Here is a 24327-nt window from a genome sequence, read left to right as displayed (position 1 = left end):
AACATTCAGGAGTCTCCGGTACTCCTGGACAGTTCCCCAACATTCTGGAGTCTCTGGTACTCCTAGACAGTTCCCCAACATTCAGGAGTCTCCGGTACTCCTGGACAGTTCCCCAGCATTCAGGAGTCTCCGGTACTCCTGGACAGTTCCCCAACATTCAGGAGCCTCCCATACTCCTGGACAGTTCCCTAACATTCAGGAGTCTCCGGTAACTCCTGGACATTTCCCCAACATTCAGGAGTCTCCGGTACTCCTGGACAGTTCCCCAACATTCAGGAGTCTCCGGTACTCCTGGACAGTTCCCCAACATTCAGGAGTCTCCGGTAACTCCTGAACAGTTCCCCAACATTCAGGAGTCTCCGGTACTCCTAGACAGATCCCCAACATTCAGGAGTCTCCGGTACTCCTGGACAGTTCCCCAACATTCAGGAGTCTCTGGTACTCCTAGACAGTTCCCCAACATTCAGGAGTCTCCGGTACTCCTGGACAGTTCCCCAGCATTCAGGAGTCTCCGGTACTCCTGGACAGTTCCCCAACATTCAGGAGCCTCCCATACTCCTGGACAGTTCCCTAACATTCAGGAGTCTCCGGTAACTCCTGGACATTTCCCCAACATTCAGGAGTCTCCGGTACTCCTGGACAGTTCCCCAACATTCAGGAGTCTCCGGTACTCCTGGACAGTTCCCCAACATTCAGGAGTCTCCCGTACTCCTGGACCGTTCCCCAACATTCAGGAGTCTCTCCGGTACTCCTGGACAGTTCCCCAACATTCAGGGGTCTCCGGTACTCCTGGACAATTCCCCAACATTCAGGAGTCTCCGGTACTCCTGGACAGTTCCCCAACATTCAGAAGTCTCCGGTAACTCCTGGACAGTTCCCCAACATTCAGGAGTCTCCGGTACTCCTGGACAGTTCCCCAATATTCAGGAGTCTCCGGTAATCCTAGACAGTTCCCCAACATTCAGGAGTCTCCGGTTCTCCTGGACAGTTCCCCAACATTCAGGAGTCTTCTGTACTCCTGGACAGTTCCCTAACATTCAGGAGTCTCCCATACTTCTAGACAGTTCCCCAACATTCAGGAGTCTCCGGTACTCCTAGACAGATCCCCAACATTCAGGAGTCTCCGGTACTCCTGGACAGTTCCCCAACATTCAGGAGTCTCTGGTACTCCTAGACAGTTCCCCAACATTCAGGAGTCTCCGGTACTCCTGGACAGTTCCCCAGCATTCAGGAGTCTCCGGTACTCCTGGACAGTTCCCCAACATTCAGGAGCCTCCCATACTCCTGGACAGTTCCCTAACATTCAGGAGTCTCCGGTAACTCCTGGACATTTCCCCAACATTCAGGAGTCTCCGGTACTCCTGGACAGTTCCCCAACATTCAGGAGTCTCCGGTACTCCTGGACAGTTCCCCAACATTCAGGAGTCTCCGGTAACTCCTGAACAGTTCCCCAACATTCAGGAGTCTCCGGTACTCCTAGACAGATCCCCAACATTCAGGAGTCTCCGGTACTCCTGGACAGTTCCCCAACATTCAGGAGTCTCTGGTACTCCTAGACAGTTCCCCAACATTCAGGAGTCTCCGGTACTCCTGGACAGTTCCCCAGCATTCAGGAGTCTCCGGTACTCCTGGACAGTTCCCCAACATTCAGGAGCCTCCTATACTCCTGGACAGTTCCCTAACATTCAGGAGTCTCCGGTAACTCCTGGACATTTCCCCAACATTCAGGAGTCTCCGGTACTCCTGGACAGTTCCCCAACATTCAGGAGTCTCCGGTACTCCTGGACAGTTCCCCAACATTCAGGAGTCTCCGGTACTCCTGGGCAGTTCCCCAACATTCAGGAGTCTCCAGTAACTCTTGGACAGTTCCCCAACATTCAGGAGTCTCCTGTACCATGCTGGCAAGGCCTCGCAATGCTCTGTGTAAGACAGGTTCATGCCTATAGGCTCCTATGATACCGATTTGGCCCTGGACGAGGCAAAGAAAATGCTAACTAAACATTATTCTTGTTTGAGCTAGTCCCCATGACTTTGCCATAATTGTCCAGTGTTCTTGAGGCCACGCCCCCGAGCCAAAGCCGTGACAACCACTGATTTCTCTCAGAGTTACTATCGTTGGCACATTAATAGTAGATGCAGGGTTTATGGTGTGAATGAGCCAATGGGTCAGAGAGGGTCGATGCTATACAGTACACCCTGCACCCAGGACTGATATGCCACTGTGCCCATACAATGCCCTTCCACTCTTTACATGCCTCTGGCGACGCCATCTTTCCGGTGATATCTTCAGAAAGATGGAGTCTGCGCAGAAGCTAGCAAAGAACCAGAGTCTTCAAAATCTACTGCGCCATCTTTTGGAATATGCTATGAGACAGATGCCGGGAACAGGCATGGTGGGCCCCACTGGCAACTACTCTAAGGCAATGGAATCAGTGTACACATAGATATGGGTGTTTTTCAGAAATATTGCTATGGGTTACGGAAACTTCAGCAACTTTTTTTTAATGTGTTCAAATAATTCTACTCACTTGTCGCGCACCGCTTGTATGGCTTCCGCGGCGCTCTCATAGTTATGCTTCTCCATGTGCCGGTACATCGTGCTGAGTTCCACCTGTCTCCTGAAGTAAATATCCACGGAGCTCTGCTTGACGGTGGCATAAATAAACTTGTCGCTGGGATTCCGCAGCTGCAGACACAAGAATTAGCACATGATTTGGCCTGGAGAGCAAAACCGTAATGGGTGGGGCATTAAGCCCACGCCCGCATGCAGTGAACGTGGCATTGTGTGTCACTGATACGGTCTATAGCATATTCAGTAGAAGCCAATGACATCCCTGAGTCTCATTCCTTAATGAACTCTGTGGGGTAAATTTACTAAGATGGGAGTTCTATTTAAGATGGGATATTGGCCCTCATTCCGAGTTGTTCGCTCGGTAATTTTCTTCGCATCGCAGCGATTTTCCGCTAATTGTGCATGCGCAATGTTCGCACTGCGACTGCGCCAAGTAAATTTGCTATGCAGTTAGGTATTTTACTCACGGCATTACAAGGTTTTTTCTTCGTTCTGGTGATCGTAATGTGATTGACAGGAAGTGGGTGTTTCTGGGCGGAAACTGGCCGTTTTATGGGTGTGTGTGAAAAAACGCTGCCGTTTCTGGGAAAAACGCGGGAGTGTCTGAAGAAACGGGGGAGTGTCTGGGCGAACGCTGGGAGTGTTTGTGACGTCAAACCAGGAACGAAATTGACTGAACTGATCGCAGTTGCCGAGTAAGTGTCTATTCGCAATTCTGCTAATCTTTCGTTCGCAATTTTACTATGCTAAGATTCACTCCCAGTAGGCGGCGGCTTAGCGTGTGCAAAGCTGCTAAAAGCAGCTTGCGAGCGAACAACTCGGAATGAGGGCCATTGCCCCTAGCAACCAACCAGATTCCAGGTATTTTCTTCTAAAAGGTGCTAGATAAATGAGAAGTAGAATCTGATTGGTTGCTAAGGGCAACATCTCTTCTTAAATAGAACTCCCATCTTAGTAAATTTACCCCTCTGGGGTAAATTTACTAAGATGGGAGTTCTATTTAAGATGGGATATTGCCCCTAGCAACCAATCAGATTCCAGGTATTTTCTTCTAAAAGGTGCTAGATAAATGAGAAGTAGAATCTGATTGGTTACTAAGGGCAACATTTCTTCTTAAATAGAACTCCCATCTTAGTAAATTTACCCCTATAAGTTATAGCAAACTGCTTTCTTGTGAATATTTGCTCAGATCATAAAATGGCTGCCCAGGCCTACACCATGTGAAGACATAAAGTGTCCAACTTTAATAAATTAGGAAAAAGTGAAAGAAGTGAACGCTGTGTGCAATCCATACAAACCGCGCATTGGGGTTAATTCAGACCTGATCGCTCGCTAGCGTTTTCTGCAGCGCTGCGATCAGGCCAGAACTGCACATGGGTATGCACCGCAATGCGCAGGCGCGCCGCACAGGTACAAAGAGGATCGCACGGGCGATCGCAAGGAGATTGACAGGAAGAAGGTGTTTGTGGGTGGTAACCGACCGTTTTCAGGGAGGGGTTGGAAAAATGCAGGCGTGTCCAAGCGTTTGCAGGGAGGGTTCCTGACAGGCTGATGTGATCGCAGTGGCTGAGTAAGTTCTGGGCTGCGCAGAGACTACACAAGATCTGTTTATACAGCTCGGCTACACATGCGTTCGCACACTTGCAAAGCGAAAATACACTCCCCTATGGGCGGCGACTATCTGTTTGCAGCAGTGCAAAATACCCCTAGCGAGCGATCAGGTCGGAATTACCCCCATAGAACGGCTCAACCAAGCCTGCTGTATTCCTGGTACTACCAAACCACACCCACACTTAGGTAAGGCCACACCCACTTCTGATAAGCCACATCCATTTGGAGATCTGCGTATTGGGACAGAGGGGCTGACTCAGAGGTGGACACAATTAATTCCCAGTTGGCCAATGTTTTGGATTTGTCCATGTGCGGATCTGGAGATGGGGTGATGCCCACAGTGCCCCAAACGTGGCAGCACAATGCTGCTGGAATTTGGGGGTGGTGACAGGGTCTGTTGTCTGATGGTCACGCATGGGATCCGACGCTGCGACTTCAGCAGCAAATCAGAGAAGCTGTCAGGGGCATCTTTTTACTTACTAGAGATGTGCACTTGAAATTTTTCGGGTTTTGTGTTTTGGTTTTGGGTTCGGTTCCGCGGCCGTGTTTTGGGTTCGACCGCGTTTTGGCAAAACCTCACCGAATTTTTTTTGTCGGATTCGGGTGTGTTTTGGATTCGGGTGTTTTTTTAAAAAACACTAAAAAACAGCTTAAATCATAGAATTTGGGGGTCATTTTGATCCCAAAGTATTATTAACCTCAAAAACCATAATTTCCACTCATTTTCAGTCTATTCTGAACACCTCACACCTCACAATATTATTTTTAGTCCTAAAATTTGCACTGAGGTCGCTGGATGACTAAGCTAAGCGACCCTAGTGGCCGACACAAACACCTGGCCCATCTAGGAGTGGCACTGCAGTGTCACGCAGGATGGCCCTCCAAAAAAACACTCCCCAAACAGCACATGACGCAAAGAAGAAAAAAAGAGGCGCAATGAGGTAGCTGTGTGAGTAAGATAAGCGACCCTAGTGGCCGACACAAACACCTGGCCCATCTAGGAGTGGCACTGCAGTGTCACGCAGGATGGCCCTTCCAAAAAACACTCCCCAAACAGCACATGACGCAAAGAAGAAAAAAAGAGGCGCAATGAGGTAGCTGTGTGAGTAAGATAAGCGACCCTAGTGGCCGACACAAACACCTGGCCCATCTAGGAGTGGCACTGCAGTGTCACGCAGGATGGCCCTTCCAAAAAACACTCCCCAAACAGAACATGACGCAAAGAAGAAAAAAAGAGGCGCAATGAGGTAGCTGTGTGAGTAAGATAAGCGACCCTAGTGGCCGACACAAACACCTGGCCCATCTAGGAGTGGCACTGCAGTGTCACGCAGGATGGCCCTTCCAAAAAACACTCCCCAAACAGCACATGACGCAAAGAAGAAAAAAAGAGGCGCAATGAGGTAGCTGTGTGAGTAAGATAAGCGACCCTAGTGGCCGACACAAACACCTGGCCCATCTAGGAGTGGCACTGCAGTGTCACGCAGGATGGCCCTTCCAAAAAACACTCCCCAAACAGCACATGACGCAAAGAAGAAAAAAAGAGGCGCAATGAGGTAGCTGTGTGAGTAAGATAAGCGACCCTAGTGGCCGACACAAACACCTGGCCCATCTAGGAGTGGCACTGCAGTGTCACGCAGGATGGCCCTTCCAAAAAACACTCCCCAAACAGCACATGACGCAAAGAAGAAAAAAAGAGGCGCAATGAGGTAGCTGTGTGAGTAAGATAAGCGACCCTAGTGGCCGACACAAACACCTGGCCCATCTAGGAGTGGCACTGCAGTGTCACGCAGGATGGCCCTTCCAAAAAACACTCCCCAAACAGCACATGACGCAAAGAAGAAAAAAAGAGGCGCAATGAGGTAGCTGTGTGAGTAAGATAAGCGACCCTAGTGGCCGACACAAACACCTGGCCCATCTAGGAGTGGCACTGCAGTGTCACGCAGGATGGCCCTTCCAAAAAACACTCCCCAAACAGCACATGACGCAAAGAAGAAAAAAAGAGGCGCAATGAGGTAGCTGTGTGAGTAAGATAAGCGACCCTAGTGGCCGACACAAACACCTGGCCCATCTAGGAGTGGCGCTGCAGTGTCACGCAGGATGGCCCTTCCAAAAAACACTCCCCAAACAGCACATGACGCAAAGAAAAATGAAAGAAAAAAGAGGTGCAAGATGGAATTGTCCTTGGGCCCTCCCACCCACCCTTATGTTGTATAAACAGGACATGCACACTTTAACCAACCCATCATTTCAGTGACAGGGTCTGCCACACGACTGTGACTGAAATGACGGGTTGGTTTGGACCCCCACCGAAAAAGAAGCAATTAATCTCTCCTTGCACAAACTGGCTCTACAGAGGCAAGATGTCCACCTCATCGTCATCCTCCGATATATCACCGTGTACATCCCGCTCCTCACAGATTATCAATTCGTCCCCACTGGAATCCACCATCTCAGCTCCCTGTGTACTTTGTGGAGGCAATTGCTGCTGGTCAATGTCTCCACGGAGGAATTGATTATAATTCATTTTAATGAACATCATCTTCTCCACATTTTCTGGAAGTAACCTCGTACGCCGATTGCTGACAAGGTGAGCGGCGGCACTAAACACTCTTTCGGAGTACACACTTGTGGGAGGGCAACTTAGGTAGAATAAAGCCAGTTTGTGCAAGGGCCTCCAAATTGCCTCTTTTTCCTGCCAGTATAAGTACGGACTGTCTAACGTGCCTACTTGGATGCGGTCACTCATATAATCCTCCACCATTCTTTCAATGGGGAGAGAATCATATGCAGTGACAGTAGACGACATGTCCGTAATCGTTGTCAGGTCCTTCAGTCCGGACCAGATGTCAGCATCAGCAGTCGCTCCAGACTGCCCTGCATCACCGCCAGCGGGTGGGCTCGGAATTCTGAGCCTTTTCCTCGCACCCCCAGTTGCGGGAGAATGTGAAGGAGGAGATGTTGACAGGTCGCGTTCCGCTTGACTTGACAATTTTGTCACCAGCAGGTCTTTGAACCCCAGCAGACTTGTGTCTGCCGGAAAGAGAGATCCAAGGTAGGTTTTAAATCTAGGATCGAGCACGGTGGCCAAAATGTAGTGCTCTGATTTCAACAGATTGACCACCCGTGAATCCTTGTTAAGCGAATTAAGGGCTCCATCCACAAGTCCCACATGCCTAGCGGAATCGCTCCCTTTTAGCTCCTCCTTCAATGCCTCCAGCTTCTTCTGCAAAAGCCCGATGAGGGGAATGACCTGACTCAGGCTGGCAGTGTCTGAACTGACTTCACGTGTGGCAAGTTCAAAAGGTTGCAGAACCTTGCACAACGTTGAAATCATTCTCCACTGCGCTTGAGACAGGTACATTCCACCTCCTATATCGTGCTCAATTGTATAGGCTTGAATGGCCTTTTGCTGCTCCTCCAACCTCTGAAGCATATATAGGGTTGAATTCCACCTCGTTACCACTTCTTGCTTCAGATGATGGCAGGGCAGGTTCAGGCGTTTTTGGTGGTGCTCCAGTCTTCTGTACGTGGTGCCTGTACGCCGAAAGTGTCCCGCAATTCTTCTGGCCGCCGACAGCATCTCTTGCACGCCCCTGTCGTTTTTTAAAAAATTCTGCACCACCAAATTCAAGGTATGTGCAAAACATGGGACGTGCTGGAATTTGCCCATATTTAATGCACACACAATATTGCTGGCGTTGTCCGATGCCACAAATCCACAGGAGAGTCCAATTGGGGTAAGCCATTCCGCGATGATCTTCCTCAGTTGCCGTAAGAGGTTTTCAGCTGTGTGCGTATTCTGGAAACCGGTGATACAAAGCGTAGCCTGCCTAGGAGAGAGTTGGCGTTTGCGAGATGCTGCTACTGGTGCCGCCGCTGCTGTTCTTGCGGCGGGAGTCCATACATCTACCCAGTGGGCTGTCACAGTCATATAGTCCTGACCCTGCCCTGCTCCACTTGTCCACATGTCCGTGGTTAAGTGGACATTGGGTACAACTGCATTTTTTAGGACACTGGTGAGTCTTTTTCTGACGTCCGTGTACATTCTCGGTATCGCCTGCCTAGAGAAGTGGAACCTAGATGGTATTTGGTAACGGGGGCACACTACCTCAAGAAATTGTCTAGTTCCCTGTGAACTAACGGCGGATACCGGACGCACGTCTAACACCAACATAGTTGTCAAGGCCTCAGTTATCCGCTTTGCAACAGGATGACTGCTGTGATATTTCATCTTCCTCGCAAAGGACTGTTGGACAGTCAATTGCTTGGTGGAAGTAGTAAAAGTGGGCTTACGACTTCCCCTCTGGGATGACCATCGACTCCCAGCAGCAACAACAGCAGCGCCAGCAGCAGTAGGCGTTACACGCAAGGATGCATCGGAGGAATCCCAGGCAGGAGAGGACTCGTCAGAATTGCCAGTGACATGGCCTGCAGGACTATTGGCATTCCTGGGGAAGGAGGAAATTGACACTGAGGGAGTTGGTGGGGTGGTTTGCGTGAGCTTGGTTACAAGAGGAAGGGATTTACTGGTCAGTGGACTGCTTCCGCTGTCGCCCAAAGTTTTTGAACTTGTCACTGACTTATTATGAATGCGCTGCAGGTGATGTATAAGGAAGGATGTTCCGAGGTGGTTAACGTCCTTACCCCTACTTATTACAGCTTGACAAAGGCAACACACGGCTTGACAAATGTTGTCCGCATTTCTGGTGAAATACTTCCACACCGAAGAGCTGATTTTTTTGGTATTTTCACCAGGCATGTCAACGGCCCTATTCCTCCCACGGACAACAGGTGTCTCCCGGGTGCCTGACTTAAACAAACCACCTCACCATCAGAATCCTCCTTGTCAATTTCCTCCCCAGCGCCAGCAACACCCATATCCTCCTCATCCTGGTGTACTTCAACACTGACATCTTCAATCTGACTATCAGGAACTGGACTGCGGGTGCTCCTTCCAGCACTTGCAGGGGGTGTGCAAATGGTGGAAGGCGCATGCTCTTCACGTCCAGTGTTGGGAAGGTCAGGCATCGCAACCGACGCAATTGGACTCTCCTTGTGGATTTGGGATTTGGAAGAACGCACAGTTCTTTAAGGTGCTTTTGCCAGCTTGAGTCTTTTCATTTTTCTAGCGAGAGGCTGAGTGCTTCCATCCTCATGTGAAGCTGAACCACTAGCCATGAACATAGGCCAGGGCCTCAGCCGTTCCTTGCCACTCCGTGTGGTAAATGGCATATTGGCAAGTTTACGCTTCTCCTCCGACAATTTTATTTTAGATTTTGGAGTCCTTTTTTTACTGATATTTGGTGTTTTGGATTTTACATGCTCTGTACTATGACATTGGGCATCGGCCTTGGCAGATGACGTTGCTGGCATTTCATCGTCTCGGCCATGACTAGTGGCAGCAGCTTCAGCACGAGGTGGAAGTGGATCTTGATCTTTCCCTAATTTTGGAACCTCAACATTTTTGTTCTCCATATTTTAATAGGCACAACTAAAAGGCACCTCAGGTAAACAATGGAGATGGATGGATACTAGTATACTTATGGATGGACCAGCGACTGCCGACACAGAGGTAGCTACAGCCGTGGACTACCGTACTGTGTCTGCTGCTAATATAGACTGGATGATAATGAGATGAAATTAATATATATATATATATATATATATATATAATATCACTAGTACTGCAGCCAGACAGGTATATATATTTATTATGTAATGACTGATGACGGACCTGCTGGACACTGTCAGCTCAGCAGCACCGCAGACTGCTACAGTAAGCTACTATAGTAGTATGTATCAAGAAGAAAGAGAAAAAAAAAACCACGGGTAGGTGGTATACAATTATGGATGGACCAGCGACTGCCGACACAGAGGTAGCTACAGCCGTGGACTACCGTACTGTGTCTGCTGCTAATATAGACTGGATGATAATGAGATGAAATCAATATATATATATATATATAATATCACTAGTACTGCAGCCGGACAGGTATATATATTTATTATGTAATGACTGATGACGGACCTGCTGGACACTGTCAGCTCAGCAGCACCGCAGACTGCTACAGTAAGCTACTATAGTAGTATGTATCAAGAAGAAAGAGAAAAAAAAAACCACGGGTAGGTGGTATACAATTATGGATGGACCAGCGACTGCCGACACAGAGGTAGCTACAGCCGTGGACTACCGTACTGTGTCTGCTGCTAATATAGACTGGATGATAATGAGATGAAATCAATATATATATATATATATATAATATCACTAGTACTGCAGCCGGACAGGTATATATATTTATTATGTAATGACTGATGACGGACCTGCTGGACACTGTCAGCTCAGCAGCACCGCAGACTGCTACAGTAAGCTACTATAGTAGTATGTATCAAGAAGAAAGAGAAAAAAAAAACCACGGGTAGGTGGTATACAATTATGGATGGACCAGCGACTGCCGACACAGAGGTAGCTACAGCCGTGGACTACCGTACTGTGTCTGCTGCTAATATAGACTGGATGATAATGAGATGAAATTAATATATATATATATATATATATAATATCACTAGTACTGCAGCCGCACAGGTATATATATTTATTATGTAATGACTGATGACGGACCTGCTGGACACTGTCAGCTCAGCAGCACCGCAGACTGCTACAGTAAGCTACTATAGTAGTATGTATCAAGAAGAAAGAGAAAAAAAAAACCACGGGTAGGTGGTATACAATTATGGATGGACCAGCGACTGCCGACACAGAGGTAGCTACAGCCGTGGACTACCGTACTGTGTCTGCTGCTAATATAGACTGGATGATAATGAGATGAAATTAATATATATATATATATATATATAATATCACTAGTACTGCAGCCGGACAGGTATATATATTTATTATGTAATGACTGATGACGGACCTGCTGGACACTGTCAGCTCAGCAGCACCGCAGACTGCTACAGTAAGCTACTATAGTAGTATGTATCAAGAAGAAAGAGAAAAAAAAAAACCACGGGTAGGTGGTATACAATTATGGATGGACCAGCGACTGCCGACACAGAGGTAGCTACAGCCGTGGACTACCGTACTGTGTCTGCTGCTAATATAGACTGGATGATAATGAGATGAAATTAATATATATATATATATAATATCACTAGTACTGCAGCCGGACAGGTATATATATTTATTATGTAATGACTGATGACGGACCTGCTGGACACTGTCAGCTCAGCAGCACCGCAGACTGCTACAGTAAGCTACTATAGTAGTATGTATCAAGAAGAAAGAGAAAAAAAAAACCACGGGTAGGTGGTATACAATTATGGATGGACCAGCGACTGCCGACACAGAGGTAGCTACAGCCGTGGACTACCGTACTGTGTCTGCTGCTAATATAGACTGGATGATAATGAGATGAAATTAATATATATATATATATATATTATCACTAGTACTGCAGCCGGACAGGTATATATATTTATTATGTAATGGCTGATGACGGACCTGCTGGACACTGTCAGCTCAGCAGCACCGCAGACTGCTACAGTAAGCTACTATAGTAGTATGTATCAAGAAGAAAGAGAAAAAAAAAACCACGGGTAGGTGGTATACAATTATGGATGGACCAGCGACTGCCGACACAGAGGTAGCTACAGCCGTGGACTACCGTACTGTGTCTGCTGCTAATATAGACTGGATGATAATGAGATGAAATTAATATATATATATATATATATATAATATCACTAGTACTGCAGCCGCACAGGTATATATATTTATTATGTAATGACTGATGACGGACCTGCTGGACACTGTCAGCTCAGCAGCACCGCAGACTGCTACAGTAAGCTACTATAGTAGTATGTATCAAGAAGAAAGAGAAAAAAAAAAACCACGGGTAGGTGGTATACAATTATGGATGGACCAGCGACTGCCGACACAGAGGTAGCTACAGCCGTGGACTACCGTACTGTGTCTGCTGCTAATATAGACTGGATGATAATGAGATGAAATTAATATATATATATATATATATATATATAATATCACTAGTACTGCAGCCGCACAGGTATATATATTTATTATGTAATGACTGATGACGGACCTGCTGGACACTGTCAGCTCAGCAGCACCGCAGACTGCTACAGTAAGCTACTATAGTAGTATGTATCAAGAAGAAAGAAAAAAAAAAACCACGGGTAGGTGGTATACAATTATGGATGGACCAGCGACTGCCGACACAGAGGTAGCTACAGCCGTGGACTACCATACTGTGTCTGCTGCTAATATAGACTGGATGATAATGAGATGAAATTAATATATATATATATATAATATCACTAGTACTGCAGCCGCACAGGTATATATATTTATTATGTAATGACTGATGACGGACCTGCTGGACACTGTCAGCTCAGCAGCACCGCAGACTGCTACAGTAAGCTACTATAGTAGTATGTATCAAGAAGAAAGAAAAAAAAAAAAATACGGGTAGGTGGTATACATATACAATTATATATATATTATATACAATTTTATTTATATATATATATATATATATATATATATATATATATATATTAAACTGGTGGTGATTAATTAAACTGGTGGTCAGGTCACTGGTCACACTATCAGCAACTTGCAAGTAGTACTCCTAAGCAGACAATCACAATATATACTGGTGGTCAGTGTGGTCACAATGGCAGTGTGGCACTCTGGCAGCAGAGTGCCAGCAAAAGTGTGCACTGTACGTTAAAATATGTACTCCTGCTCTCAGACTCTAACTGCTCCCCACTGTCTCCCCCACAAGTCAGATATACAGTCACACTATCACTTCAGCAAGTAGTAGTACTCCTCCTAATGCTCCCCAAAATTACTAAAGTAAATAATACTGTGTCTCTCTCTACTCTAGTAGTCTCACTCTCTATAAATGGAGAGGACGCCAGCCACGTCCTCTCCCTATCAATCTCAATGCACGTGTGAAAATGGCGGCGACGCGCGGCTCCTTATATAGAATCCGAGTCTCGCGATAGAATCCGAGCCTCGCGAGAATCCGACAGCGGGATGATGACGTTCGGGCGCGCTCGGGTTAACCGAGCAAGGCGGGAAGATCCGAGTCGCTCGGACCCGTGTAAAAAAAACTGAAGTTCGGGCGGGTTCGGTTTCCGAGGAACCGAACCCGCTCATCTCTACTTAATACGCCTCCTGCGGCTTTAGCATCATTTCACACAGCCCGTGTACAAAGACGCAGCTCCTGGGATATCTCCTGGGATATATCTTAATCAGCCTCAGAGAAGCCATATATATACATTTCATCCAAGGACCTCATTTTTGTAGAGATAAAGTGAACAGATGCATACATATACACTGCTCAAAAAAATAAAGGGAACACTAAAATAATACATCCTAGATCTGAATGAATGAAATATTCTTATTAAATACTTTGTTCTTTACATAGTTGAATGTGCTGACAACAAAATCACACAAAAATTATCAATGGAAATCAAATTTATTAACCCATGGAGGTCTGGATTTGGAGTCACCCTCAAAATTAAAGTGGAAAAACACACTACAGGCTGATCCAACTTTGATGTAATGTCCTTAAAACAAGTCAAAATGAGGCTCAGTAGTGTGTGTGGCCTCCACGTGCCTGTATGACCTCCCTACAACCCACACAAGTGGCTCAGGTAGTGCAGCTCATCCAGGATGGCACATCACTGCGAGCTGTGGCAAGAAGGTTTGCTGTGTCTGTCAGCGTAGTGTCCAGAGCATGGGGGCACTACCAGGAGACAGGCCAGTACATCAGGAGACATGGAGGAGGCCGTAGGAGGGCAACAACCCCGCAGCAGGACCGCTACCTCCGCCTTTGTGCAAGGAGGAACAGGAGGAGCACTGCCAGAGCCCTGCAAAATGACCTCCAGCAAGCCACAAATGTGCATGTGTCTACTCAAACGATCAGAAACAGACTCCATGAGGGTGGTGTGAGGGCCCGACGCCCACAGGTGGGGGTTGTGCTTACAGCCCAACACCGTGTAGGATGTTTGGCATTTGCCAGAGAACACCAAGATTGGCAAATTCGCCACTGGCACCCTGTGCTCTTCACAGACGAAAGCAGGTTCTCACTGAGTACATGTGACACACGTGACAGTCTGGAGACGCCAAGGAGAACGTTCTGCTGCCTGCAACATCCTCCAGCATGACCGGTTTGGCAGTGGGTCAGTAATGGTGTGGGGTGGCATTCCTTTGGGGGGCCGCACAGCCCTCCATGTGCTTGCCAGAGGTAACCTGACTGCCATTACATACCTCCCAACATGACCCTCTCCAGGAGGGACAGAATGCTCTGCTCCTGGACTTCCCTCTTAATTTTTGATTGCCATCACCTGTGCTGTAACTCCTTTCTTATCCACTAACCTGTTCAACACAGGTGCTGGCAATCCTAAATTATGAGAAAAGTCCAGAAGCAGAGCCTTCTGTCCCTCCTGGAGAGGGTCATGTTGGGAGGTATGCATTAGGTACCGAGATGAGATCCTCAGACCCCTTGTGAGACCATATGCTGGTGCGGTTGGCCCTGGGTTCCTCCTAATGCAAGACCTCATGTCGCTGGAGTGTGTCAGCAGTTCCTGCAAGACGAAGGCATTGATGCTATGGACTGGCCCGCCAGTTCCCCACACCTGAATCCAATTAAGCACATCTGGGACATCATGTCTCGCTCCATCCACCAATGCCACGTTGCACCACAGACTGTCCAGGAGTTGGCGGATGCTTTAGTCCAGGTCTGGGAGGAGATCCCTCAGGAGACCATCCGCCACCTCATCAGGAGCATGCCCAGGCGTTGTAGGGAGGTCATACAGGCACGTGGAGGCCACACACTCTACTGAGCCTCATTTTGACTTGTTTTAAGGACATTACATCAAAGTTGGATCAGCCTGTAGTGTGTTTTTCCACTTTAATTTTGAGGGTAACTCCAAATCCAGACCTCCATGGGTTAATAAATTTGATTTCCATTGATAATTTTTGTGTGATTTTATTGTCAGCACATTCAACTATGTAAAGAACAAAGTATCTAATAAGAATATTTCATTCATTCAGATCTAGGATGTGTTATTTTAGTGTTCCCTTTATTTTTTTGAGCAGTGTATTTCCTCACATTATGGGGTCTATGTACTAGGGATGGCCATCGGTGGGTTATCATCGATGGTAACCATCAATGGTACCATCAATTGATAACCTCGATGGAAACCATCTGTAAGGGAACCATCGATGGATTTTATCATCGATGGTAACCCTTACTTTAATATTAAGTTAGTCGCGGGCCAATCGGAGCCCAGGGGCGTGACTTCACAGGTGTCAGGGGATGGGGTTATGCTCCGTGTCTCTGACACCTTGAAAGATTAAAAAAAAGATATTTGATAACGCTTTAACATCGATGGCGGGAAACCATCTGGTTCTCCCCCATCGATGGTAAAAGTAGTTAACATCGGTCATAGACCATCGATGATTTTGAAAAATCGATGGTCAATGGCCATCCCTACTATGTACTAAGCCTTGGAGAGATAAAGCACAAGTCAACCAGCTTCTGTCATTGTTCTAATACAGCCTGTAACGTGGCTGGTACGCTGACTGGCTGGTACTTTATCTCCGTCCACTTTATCTCTCTCCAAGGCTTAGTACAGAGGTTCTCAAACTCGGTCCTCGGGGGCACACACAGTGCATGTTTTGCAGGTCTCCTCACAGAATCGCAAGTGAAATAATTAGCTCCACCTGTGGACCTTTTAAAATGTGTCAGTGAGTAATTAATACACCTGTGCACCTGCTGGGTTACCTGCAAAACATGCACTGTGTGGGCCCCCGAGGACCGAGTTTGAGAACCTCTGGCTTAGTACATAGACCCCTATGTTACCAATATAGTATCACAGCTGGTCAATGTGACACTATGCTAAGCACTAATGAGAGTGCAATCAATGTATTAGTTTTATCTGAAGAGAAGTCTGATTGTGTTATCTTGTGTCTGCTGTGTGGGTATATAGTATATTAACTGTTCACTAAATGGCCACACCTGTTTATATTCTGTATCAGGCAGTGCTAAGGTCATCCTTCTTCTTCTACAGACCTCAGCACATATTTACATACTTTTATTTAAAAGGCAAATGCCACTCAGTCGGGCACACGATACATTATGCTGTTTATTCAGAATAGTTCATTTACAGTTACCTTCCAACTGATCTGAAAGGTGGAGGTTTGCCTTAGTGCTCTGTTCAGGTTCCACTGATGCCTAGTGCTCTGTTCAGGTTCCACTGATTCCTGGGGCTCTGTTCAGGTTCCACTGATGCTTAGTGCTCTGTTCAGGTTCCACTGATGCTTAGTGCTCTGTTCAGGTTCCACTGATGCCTACTGCTCTGTTCAGGTTCCACTGATTCCTAGTGCTCTGTTCAGGTTCCACTGATTCCGAATGCTCTGCCCAGGTTCCACTGATGCCTAGTGCTCTGTTCAGGTTCCACTGATGCCTAGTGCTCTGTTCAGGTTCCACTAATGCCTAGTGCTCTGTTCAGGTTCCACTGATGCCTAGTGCTCTGTTCAGGTTCCACTGATGCCTAGTGCTCTGTTCAGGTTCCACTGATGCTTAGTGCTCTGTTCAGGTTCCACTGATGCCTAGTGCTCTGTTCAGGTTCCACTGATTCCTAGTGCTCTGTTCAGGTTCCACTGATGCCTAGTGCTCTGTTCAGGTTCCACTGATGCTTAGTGCTCTGTTCAGGTTCCACTGATGCCTAGTGCTCTGTTCAGGTTCCACTGATTCCTAGTGCTCTGTTCAGGTTCTACTGATGCCTAGTGCTCTGTTCAGGTTCCACTGATGCCTAGTGCTCTGTTCAGGTTCCACTGATTCCTGGGGCTCTGTTCAGGTTCCACTGATGCCTAGTGCTCTGTTCAGGTTCCACTGATTCCTGGGGCTCTGGCCAGGTTCCACTGATGCCTAGTGCTCTGTTCAGGTTCCACTGATTCCTAGTGCTCTGTTCAGGTTCCACTAATGCCTAGTGCTCTGTTCAGGTTCCACTGATGCCTAGTGCTCTGTTCAGGTTCCACTGATGCCTAGTGCTCTGTTCATGTTCCACTGGTGCCTAGTGCTCTGTTCAGGTTCCACTGATTCCTAGTGCTCTGTTCAAGTTCCACTGATTCCTAGGACTCTACCCAGGTTCCACTGATTCCTAGTGCTCTGTTCATATTTCACTAATTCATAGTGCTCTGTTCAGGTTCCACTGATTCCTAGTGCTCTGTTCAGGTTCCACTGATTCCTAGTGCTCTGCTCAGGTTCCACTGATTCCTAGTGCTCTGTTCAGGTTCCACTGATTCCTAGTGCTCTGTTCAGGTTCCACTGATTCCTAGTGCTCTGCTCAGGTTCCACTGATTACTAGGGCTCTGCCCAGGTGCCTAGTGTTCTGTTCAGGTTCCACTGATGCTTAGTGCTCTGTTCAGGTTCCACTGATGCTTAGTGCTCTGTTCAGGTTCCACTTATGCCTACTGCTCTGTTCAGGTTCCACTGATGCTTAGTGCTCTGTTCAGGTTCCACTGATTGGTAGTGCTCTGTGCAGGTTCCACTGATTCCTAGTGCTCTGTTCAGGTTCCACTGATTCCTAGTGCTCTGTTCAGGTTCCACGGATTCCTCGTACAGGTTGAGTATCCCATATCCAAATATTCCGAAATACGGAATATTCCGAAATACGGACTTTTTTGAGTGAGACTGAGATAGTGAAACCTTTGTTTTTTGATGGCTCAGTGTACACAAACTTTGTTTAATACTCAAAGTTATTAAAAATATTGTATTAAATGAACTTCAGACTGTGTGTATAAGGTGTATATGACACATAAATGAATTCTGTGAATGTACACACACTTTGTCTAATGCACAAAGTTATAAAAAATATTGGCTAAAATGACCTTCAGGCTGTGTGTATATGGTATATATGAAACATAAATGCATTCTGTGCTTAGATTTAGGTCCCATCACCATAATATCTCGTTATGGTATGCAATTATTCCAAAATACAGAAAAATCCGATATCCAAAATTCCTCTGGTCCCAAGCATTTTGGATAAGGGATACTCAACCTGTACTCTGTTCAGGTTCCACTGATTCCGAGTGCTTTGCCCAGGTTCCACTGATTCCTAGTGCTCTGCCCAGGTTCTACTGATTCCTAGTGCTCTGTTCAGGTTCCACTGATTCCTAGTGCCCTGTTCAGGTTCCACTGATTCCTAGTGCTCTGTTCAGAGGCTATTGGCTACACACTTGGGAGAGGGATCTTCTGGAACCCATCATGGTCAGCGGGACCATACATGTGCAGGAGTCCTGCTTCCACTCAGAGCACATTGCAGGGACGGGCTTCCCTGTCCCTGTGGTTGCTACATGATAAATGATACTGTACCAGTGTAATTGCATACTGCAATGTGATTCTGGGTGCTCTAAACGTGCCCAGATCGCAGTGAATATGTGATTAATGCTAAATAGACCCCATGTGTCCTTTGCAGTTGAAACCAATGGCCCATGTACTAACCCGGGGATCATTTATTCCTGTTATCCTCTCCTCTGGCCTGTCCAGCACCAGGAAGGCAGCCAGGTTGGCAGTGTAGGAAGCTACAATGATCATAGCAAATCCGGCCCACACCATCCCGAGGATCCGAGCGGAGAAACTTCTTGGTGCCCCTGTGAAAAAAACAACATTACTGTCATAAAGACTAAGGGCGGGATTTACAAAAGTGAAAATGCTTCCAAAACTTCAAAATGCTATTTTCTGAGTTTTGGACGCATTATTAATATGTACTGCAGGGGACATTGGGAGGTATCCGATTGCTCCCTCTCAGAGAAGAATGCCATAAGAAGTCCATAGGCCTATATTAGGCAGCACCATCTACAGATGGCATTGCCTACCAGGTCCAAGCTCTGGAAAGTATTGCTTTCCATAGCTTGATACATATTTTAAATGCGGTCAAAACTCCAAAACAGCAGTTTTGCCCTCATTTTCACGTTAGTACATCCTGCCCTAGGTATGATCAGCTTTATGAAGGAACAGAACTGGAGAGAGAACAGCTGATAATGCATGTCAATGTGGTAGGTGATCATTTATAAGAACCATGGGACGTGCTATGAGTTTATTAGTTTTGTGATGTGACTACAGAATTTGGAAATAAGATTTCATCTTGGAGTCAAAATAATGTTTCCTATAGTGCTGTAAAAGTAAATTTGTGTGTGGGCGGAATACAACAGCAAGCAAACTTGGAGAAACGTGTTGTCTCTCTATTGTATTGGTTCAGTGGTTCCACATCTCTGTCCCCTTGTGGTCAGTTTACTGTGGGCATGATAGAAATTATTGGAGCAGGGATTGTAGAGGCTGCAACTACTACCCCATCTTGTGTCAACCAGGACAATTGCCCATGATAACCCACAATACCACTGGGATCTAGGCCCTTCTCATTAATTTTGATGAATGCTTTTATATTGGAGAGTGGCAACTAGAAGGGCCCAGCGGATCAGTGTCCCCATCTTCTGGCCTGGTGGATCACATGATTTATGGACTAAACGGAGGTTCCGGATCTATTTAGCTCTAGGAGTACCTTCCTGATAGAGGAGAACCCTGAGGGCTTGGAACTTTCAGACATGTTGAGATGCCAGGTGGGGACCACAGCTCCAATGCCCAGAGATGAGTGGGGATTGGCTGAGGGGCTTCTACATTAGGGTCCTGGAATGGGATCTCATTCTCTATGCAGTGTGGCTGGAAATGATGGGGTGACTGTAGTTTTTGGTTAACAATGAGATCTACACAAACTGTAGTTTCCTTTACCCAACATATAATCCAGCCACAGGGCCTGTCTGTGGGACATAGCTGACCATGACATGGAGGAGCAAGCAGAGACAGGTGACAAAAGGACAGCAGACATACAACACGAAGAGATAATAAATGGTCCCTAAGATAATAGGATCTGGAATTGTTCTCGGTATGATAAGCAGACAAGGGGTAGATTGAGCATACCTTCTCCAATACCAGAGTTCAACAAGACGCCCCAGGAGAACCACATAGCAGAGGACAGAGTGAGGGCATCTTCCTCTTCCTCCTCTGTGTTCACTTTAAAACGACCAAATGGACTGGAAAGAGAAAAATGATAACGCGTCAGGAACAGAGTAGATTGTTTGACGCCATAAAAATCAACATCCGTGTATCTAGAGATAAAGGGACTTGGATGGAGATAAAGTGGACAGAGATAAAGTACCAGCCAATCAGCTCCTAACTGTTATTTTTAAAGCACAGCCTATACAATGGCAGATAGGAGCTGATTGGCTGGTACTTTATCTCCAAACTTTGATACATATGCTCCTTAGTCTTAGGAGCGGCTCTGTAGTTTGAAGCCCAGAGAAACATACTGATGTACCCGCTTCAAAAACCCAGGGGCAGATGTATTAAGCCTGGAGAAGTGATAAAGCAGTGATAAGTGCAAGGTGATAATGCACCAGCCAATCAGCTCCAATATGTAAATTTACAGTTAGGAGCTGATTGGATGGTGCGTTATCAACTTGCACTTATCACTGGTTTATCACTTCTCCAGGCTTAATACATCTGTCCCCCCCAGAGAAGATTCCTTGCAACCTTGGGCAAATCACTTTGGATTGATGCAGAGGCAGGGTTTGGAAGTGACATTCCTGCAGGGAGATAGTTGGTGTCCGCGTCTGGAGCTTTCCCTGCAATGCTAGGTGAGATGTTAGGGTCGGGGTGCCACTGTTGGAAAAAATGGACAGTTGGAACCTGGCCAGTGCAGTGTTATCTAAATGTGCAGTCAGTATACGTCAAGCATCTATCATTGGAAGCAGCGGTCCCTATTTTTGCCACCGGTCCAGGGCTATGCATCTTAGAAGGATGAAAAATGAAACACACGATGCACAATACTGACCTGAATCGATCCAGCAGATACAACATGACAGCCACAACATGGACAGAGAGTCCCACCAGCAGCCAGAGGGTGCTCTGAAAGGGCTGCATGAATGAGTCCAGTGTACTCCTGGGTATTTCCTGCAGGGAAGGACACAACAAGCTTCGTGTTTATCTTCAACATCACACGTGGTCTGATAATAGCCAATCAGACAACAGGCAGTCCTGGTTATTGCCAAAAGGGCTGAGAGTCCGAGCTTACACATGGCCTGGTCAGGCTACCCATATTGACAAAATGCCGCCTGAGCCTCAGGCAGCCTCCAACGGTAGTAGGCAGCAGAAAGTTCTTCATAAGTTCTGTTAGTGCTAGTGACAGTCCCTAGAAAGCTCTGCACAAGTTCTGTTAGTGCTAGTGACAGTCCCTAGAAAGCTCTGCACAAGTTGTGTTAGTGCTAGTGATGGCCCTAGAAAGCTCTACACAAGTTGTGTTAGTGCTAGTGACAGTCCCTAGAAAGCTCTGCACAAGTTGTGTTAGTGCTAGTGACAGGCCCTAGAAAGCTCTACACAAGTTATGCTAGTGCTCGTGATGGCCCTAAAAAGCTCTGCACAAGTTGTGTTAGTGCTAGTGACAGGCCCTAGAAAGCTCTGCACAAGTTCTGTTAGTGCTAGTGACAGTCTCTAGAAAGCTCTGCACAAGTTCTGTTAGTGCTAGTGACAGTCTCTAGAAAGCTCCTCACAAGTTATGCTAGTGACAGTCCCTAGAAAGCTCTGCACAAGTTCTGTTAGTGCTAGTGACAGTCCCTAGAAAGCTCTGCACAAGTTCTGTTAGTGCTAGTGACAGTCCCTAGAAAGCTCTGCACAAGTTCTGTTAGTGCTCGTGTTGGCCCTATAAAGCTCTGCACAAGTTCTGTTAGTGCTAGTGACAGTACCTAGAAAGCTCTGCACAAGTTCTGTTAGTGCTAGTGACAGGCCCTAGAAAGCTCTGCACAAGCTCTGCTAGTGCTAGTTACAGGCCCTAAAGAGCTCTGTCCATGCTCTGCTAGTGCTAGTGACATGCCTGTGAAAGCTCTGCACAAGTTCTGTTAGTGCTAGTGGCGGTCCTTAGAACACTGCGCAGGCTCTGCTAGTGACAGGCAGCAGAACACTTTGCACTAGCTCTGCATAGTGTTACAGCCACGGCGTGCGTGTATTTTCATCCATTTAAAACTCTATGAAAGGGTCTATTTATTCAGGAGCAGAGATACGTTTTGTGGTAAACTCCTTTATCTTATTTACAAAGTATGGAGCAAATGGAATGTCTGCAGAGCGCGCTGCGTTATTATGCAGTAGTCTGTTATGTCAGTGTTTCCGCAGTTGACCGGCATCCACTGGCAGCTGCTGGTTTATACAGGTGATTGGCGCAGCAGAAAGCGTTTGATGAGGGGCGAGCTTACGGCGCTAGTGAGGGGGGCCTGCGATTGGTTGTCTGTTGCACCCTTCTTCAAAGCTTTTGCCTGGTGAAACCTGCAGTTGGCATGACGATTTATCTACTACATAGTACAAAGGACATTTTACAAAGAATTTCCCAGATGCTTGGCGGGTGCGGCCCTTTGTCTCCATAAATACATTTCCTCCCACTGCATCTAGACCAGGGGTGGCCAACCAGTCAGAGACAAAGAGCCCCAAAAAATGTGTTAGGTGCGTCAAAGAGCCGACTTCGAGCCGAAAGCGCACATGCAAAAATGGGGTGTGGCCTTGTGCCTTCTAGGCCACGCCCCTGGTATAAAATACATTGAAAAAGCCAGATACAACATAAAATACATTGAACAAAAGCCACTTCCACATAAAATAATTGTAAAAGCCAGATCCACATAATATATATATATAAAAGATCCAGATTCACATAATACACTTCAGCTCCCCCATGTGTCACTCCAACCAGCCCCCTCTTGTCACTCCAACCAGCACCCTCTTGTCACTTCAGCCAGCACCCTGCTGTCACTTCAGCCAGCACCCTCATGTGTCACTTCAGCTTCCCCCAATTCATGCCACTGCAGCAACCCCTTATGTGTCCTCTGTTGGCTGGTGGGTGTCTCATCTCTAGTATTTGGCTCCCTCAGTTCTAAGTCCCCGTAGTGCTGCTACGTGTTTTTCTGGAGAGCAGTGGTTACCGGATCTGTTGTGGTCATGTGACTTTGTGTGTTAGGAGCCACATTTGAAGAAAGAAAGAGCCACATGTGGCTCAAGAGCCACAGGTTGGCCACCGCTGATCTAGACAGTCATTGTCCCCCCCACCACCTGGCATCAGTCAGACCCATCTTTGGTTATATTTATATTACACCATTAATTACACGTTTTCTTCACATCGCAGAGAAAAACATGTAATTATCAAGGAATAGATGACAATAGGACCCATGTAACAAGCCGGCAAGCCTTTCCAGGACTACAAGTCCCATCAGCAGTGGCGTTTCTATAATGGGCACCAGGGGTGTAATGTACACCGGCCCCCGGGGCCCACACTGCACACCCTGCACCTGTTTTTTCAATACTTACCTCTTCGGAGTTCCGCATCAGCGGCAACACTTGGCAAAAATCACTGGCAAAATGGCGTAGTGGCCATTTTACTGGTGTTTGCACATGGGCAGTAGGAAAAATCTCCGGGAAAATGGCCGCTGCACCATTTTCCTGGAGACCTGCACACCACCTAGTGCTCAGAGTTAGTATACTGGAACTGCAATGCCCCTGGCTGCTAGAGAGGAAGGAGCTTGGTTGGAGACTGCACACAGGCCCACTCCTCAAATACGCCCCTGCCCATCGGCCAATGCTAGCTCCTGACAGACACTGGTAAATACGTTGAGCAGGGGGGGATAGGCAACCCGTCCTGTGTAACTACAAATCCCAGCATTCCCTGACACAAACGCACCTTTTTCACGAGGATGGTGAGCCCCTGATATTTGAAGGGCTTGGAGAATTCGATGTATTGCGCTCGCTCGTTGTTGATGGTTAAGGGAGCCACGATCATGTCGGCCTGACCGCTCAACAGCTCGCCCATCATCCCGTTCCATTCTTTCTTGTTACTGTTGTTAACCTGGAATTACACGGAGGACACCGTTTATCCGCGTCTCAGAGGCTGGCTGCTAAAGAGACGCTGTTATCAGATTTATGTAAGATGATTATAGATGTGCAAGTGGAAGCATCTGTGGGAATGGCAGAGATGAGCCTGAAGTGAATTCCTCCGATATTATCCCAGATTAA

General features: G+C 46.9%; 1 protein-coding gene across 13 annotated transcripts in view; it reads right to left on the bottom strand.

Annotated features, from left to right (window-relative positions):
- Positions 1-24327, bottom strand: part of GRIN1 (glutamate ionotropic receptor NMDA type subunit 1) — a 200942-nt gene that overhangs the window by 66473 nt on the left and 110142 nt on the right. For all 13 annotated transcript variants that reach the window (XM_063936138.1, XM_063936140.1, XM_063936141.1 and 10 more), the window contains 5 exons: positions 23996-24160; positions 21116-21234; positions 20203-20315; positions 18730-18878; positions 2529-2686 (listed from right to left, as the gene is read on the bottom strand). In XM_063936138.1, the coding sequence (XP_063792208.1) occupies positions 2529-2686; positions 18730-18878; positions 20203-20315; positions 21116-21234; positions 23996-24160 (704 nt within the window). The remainder of the gene's footprint in view (positions 1-2528; positions 2687-18729; positions 18879-20202; positions 20316-21115; positions 21235-23995; positions 24161-24327) is intronic.

The sequence above is a fragment of the Pseudophryne corroboree genome, chromosome 8, assembly GCF_028390025.1.
Source record: "Pseudophryne corroboree isolate aPseCor3 chromosome 8, aPseCor3.hap2, whole genome shotgun sequence".
NCBI classification, from domain to species: Eukaryota; Metazoa; Chordata; class Amphibia; order Anura; family Myobatrachidae; genus Pseudophryne; species Pseudophryne corroboree.
Note: the sequence above shows the minus strand (reverse complement) of the source record. Positions and strands in the feature narration are given on the sequence as shown.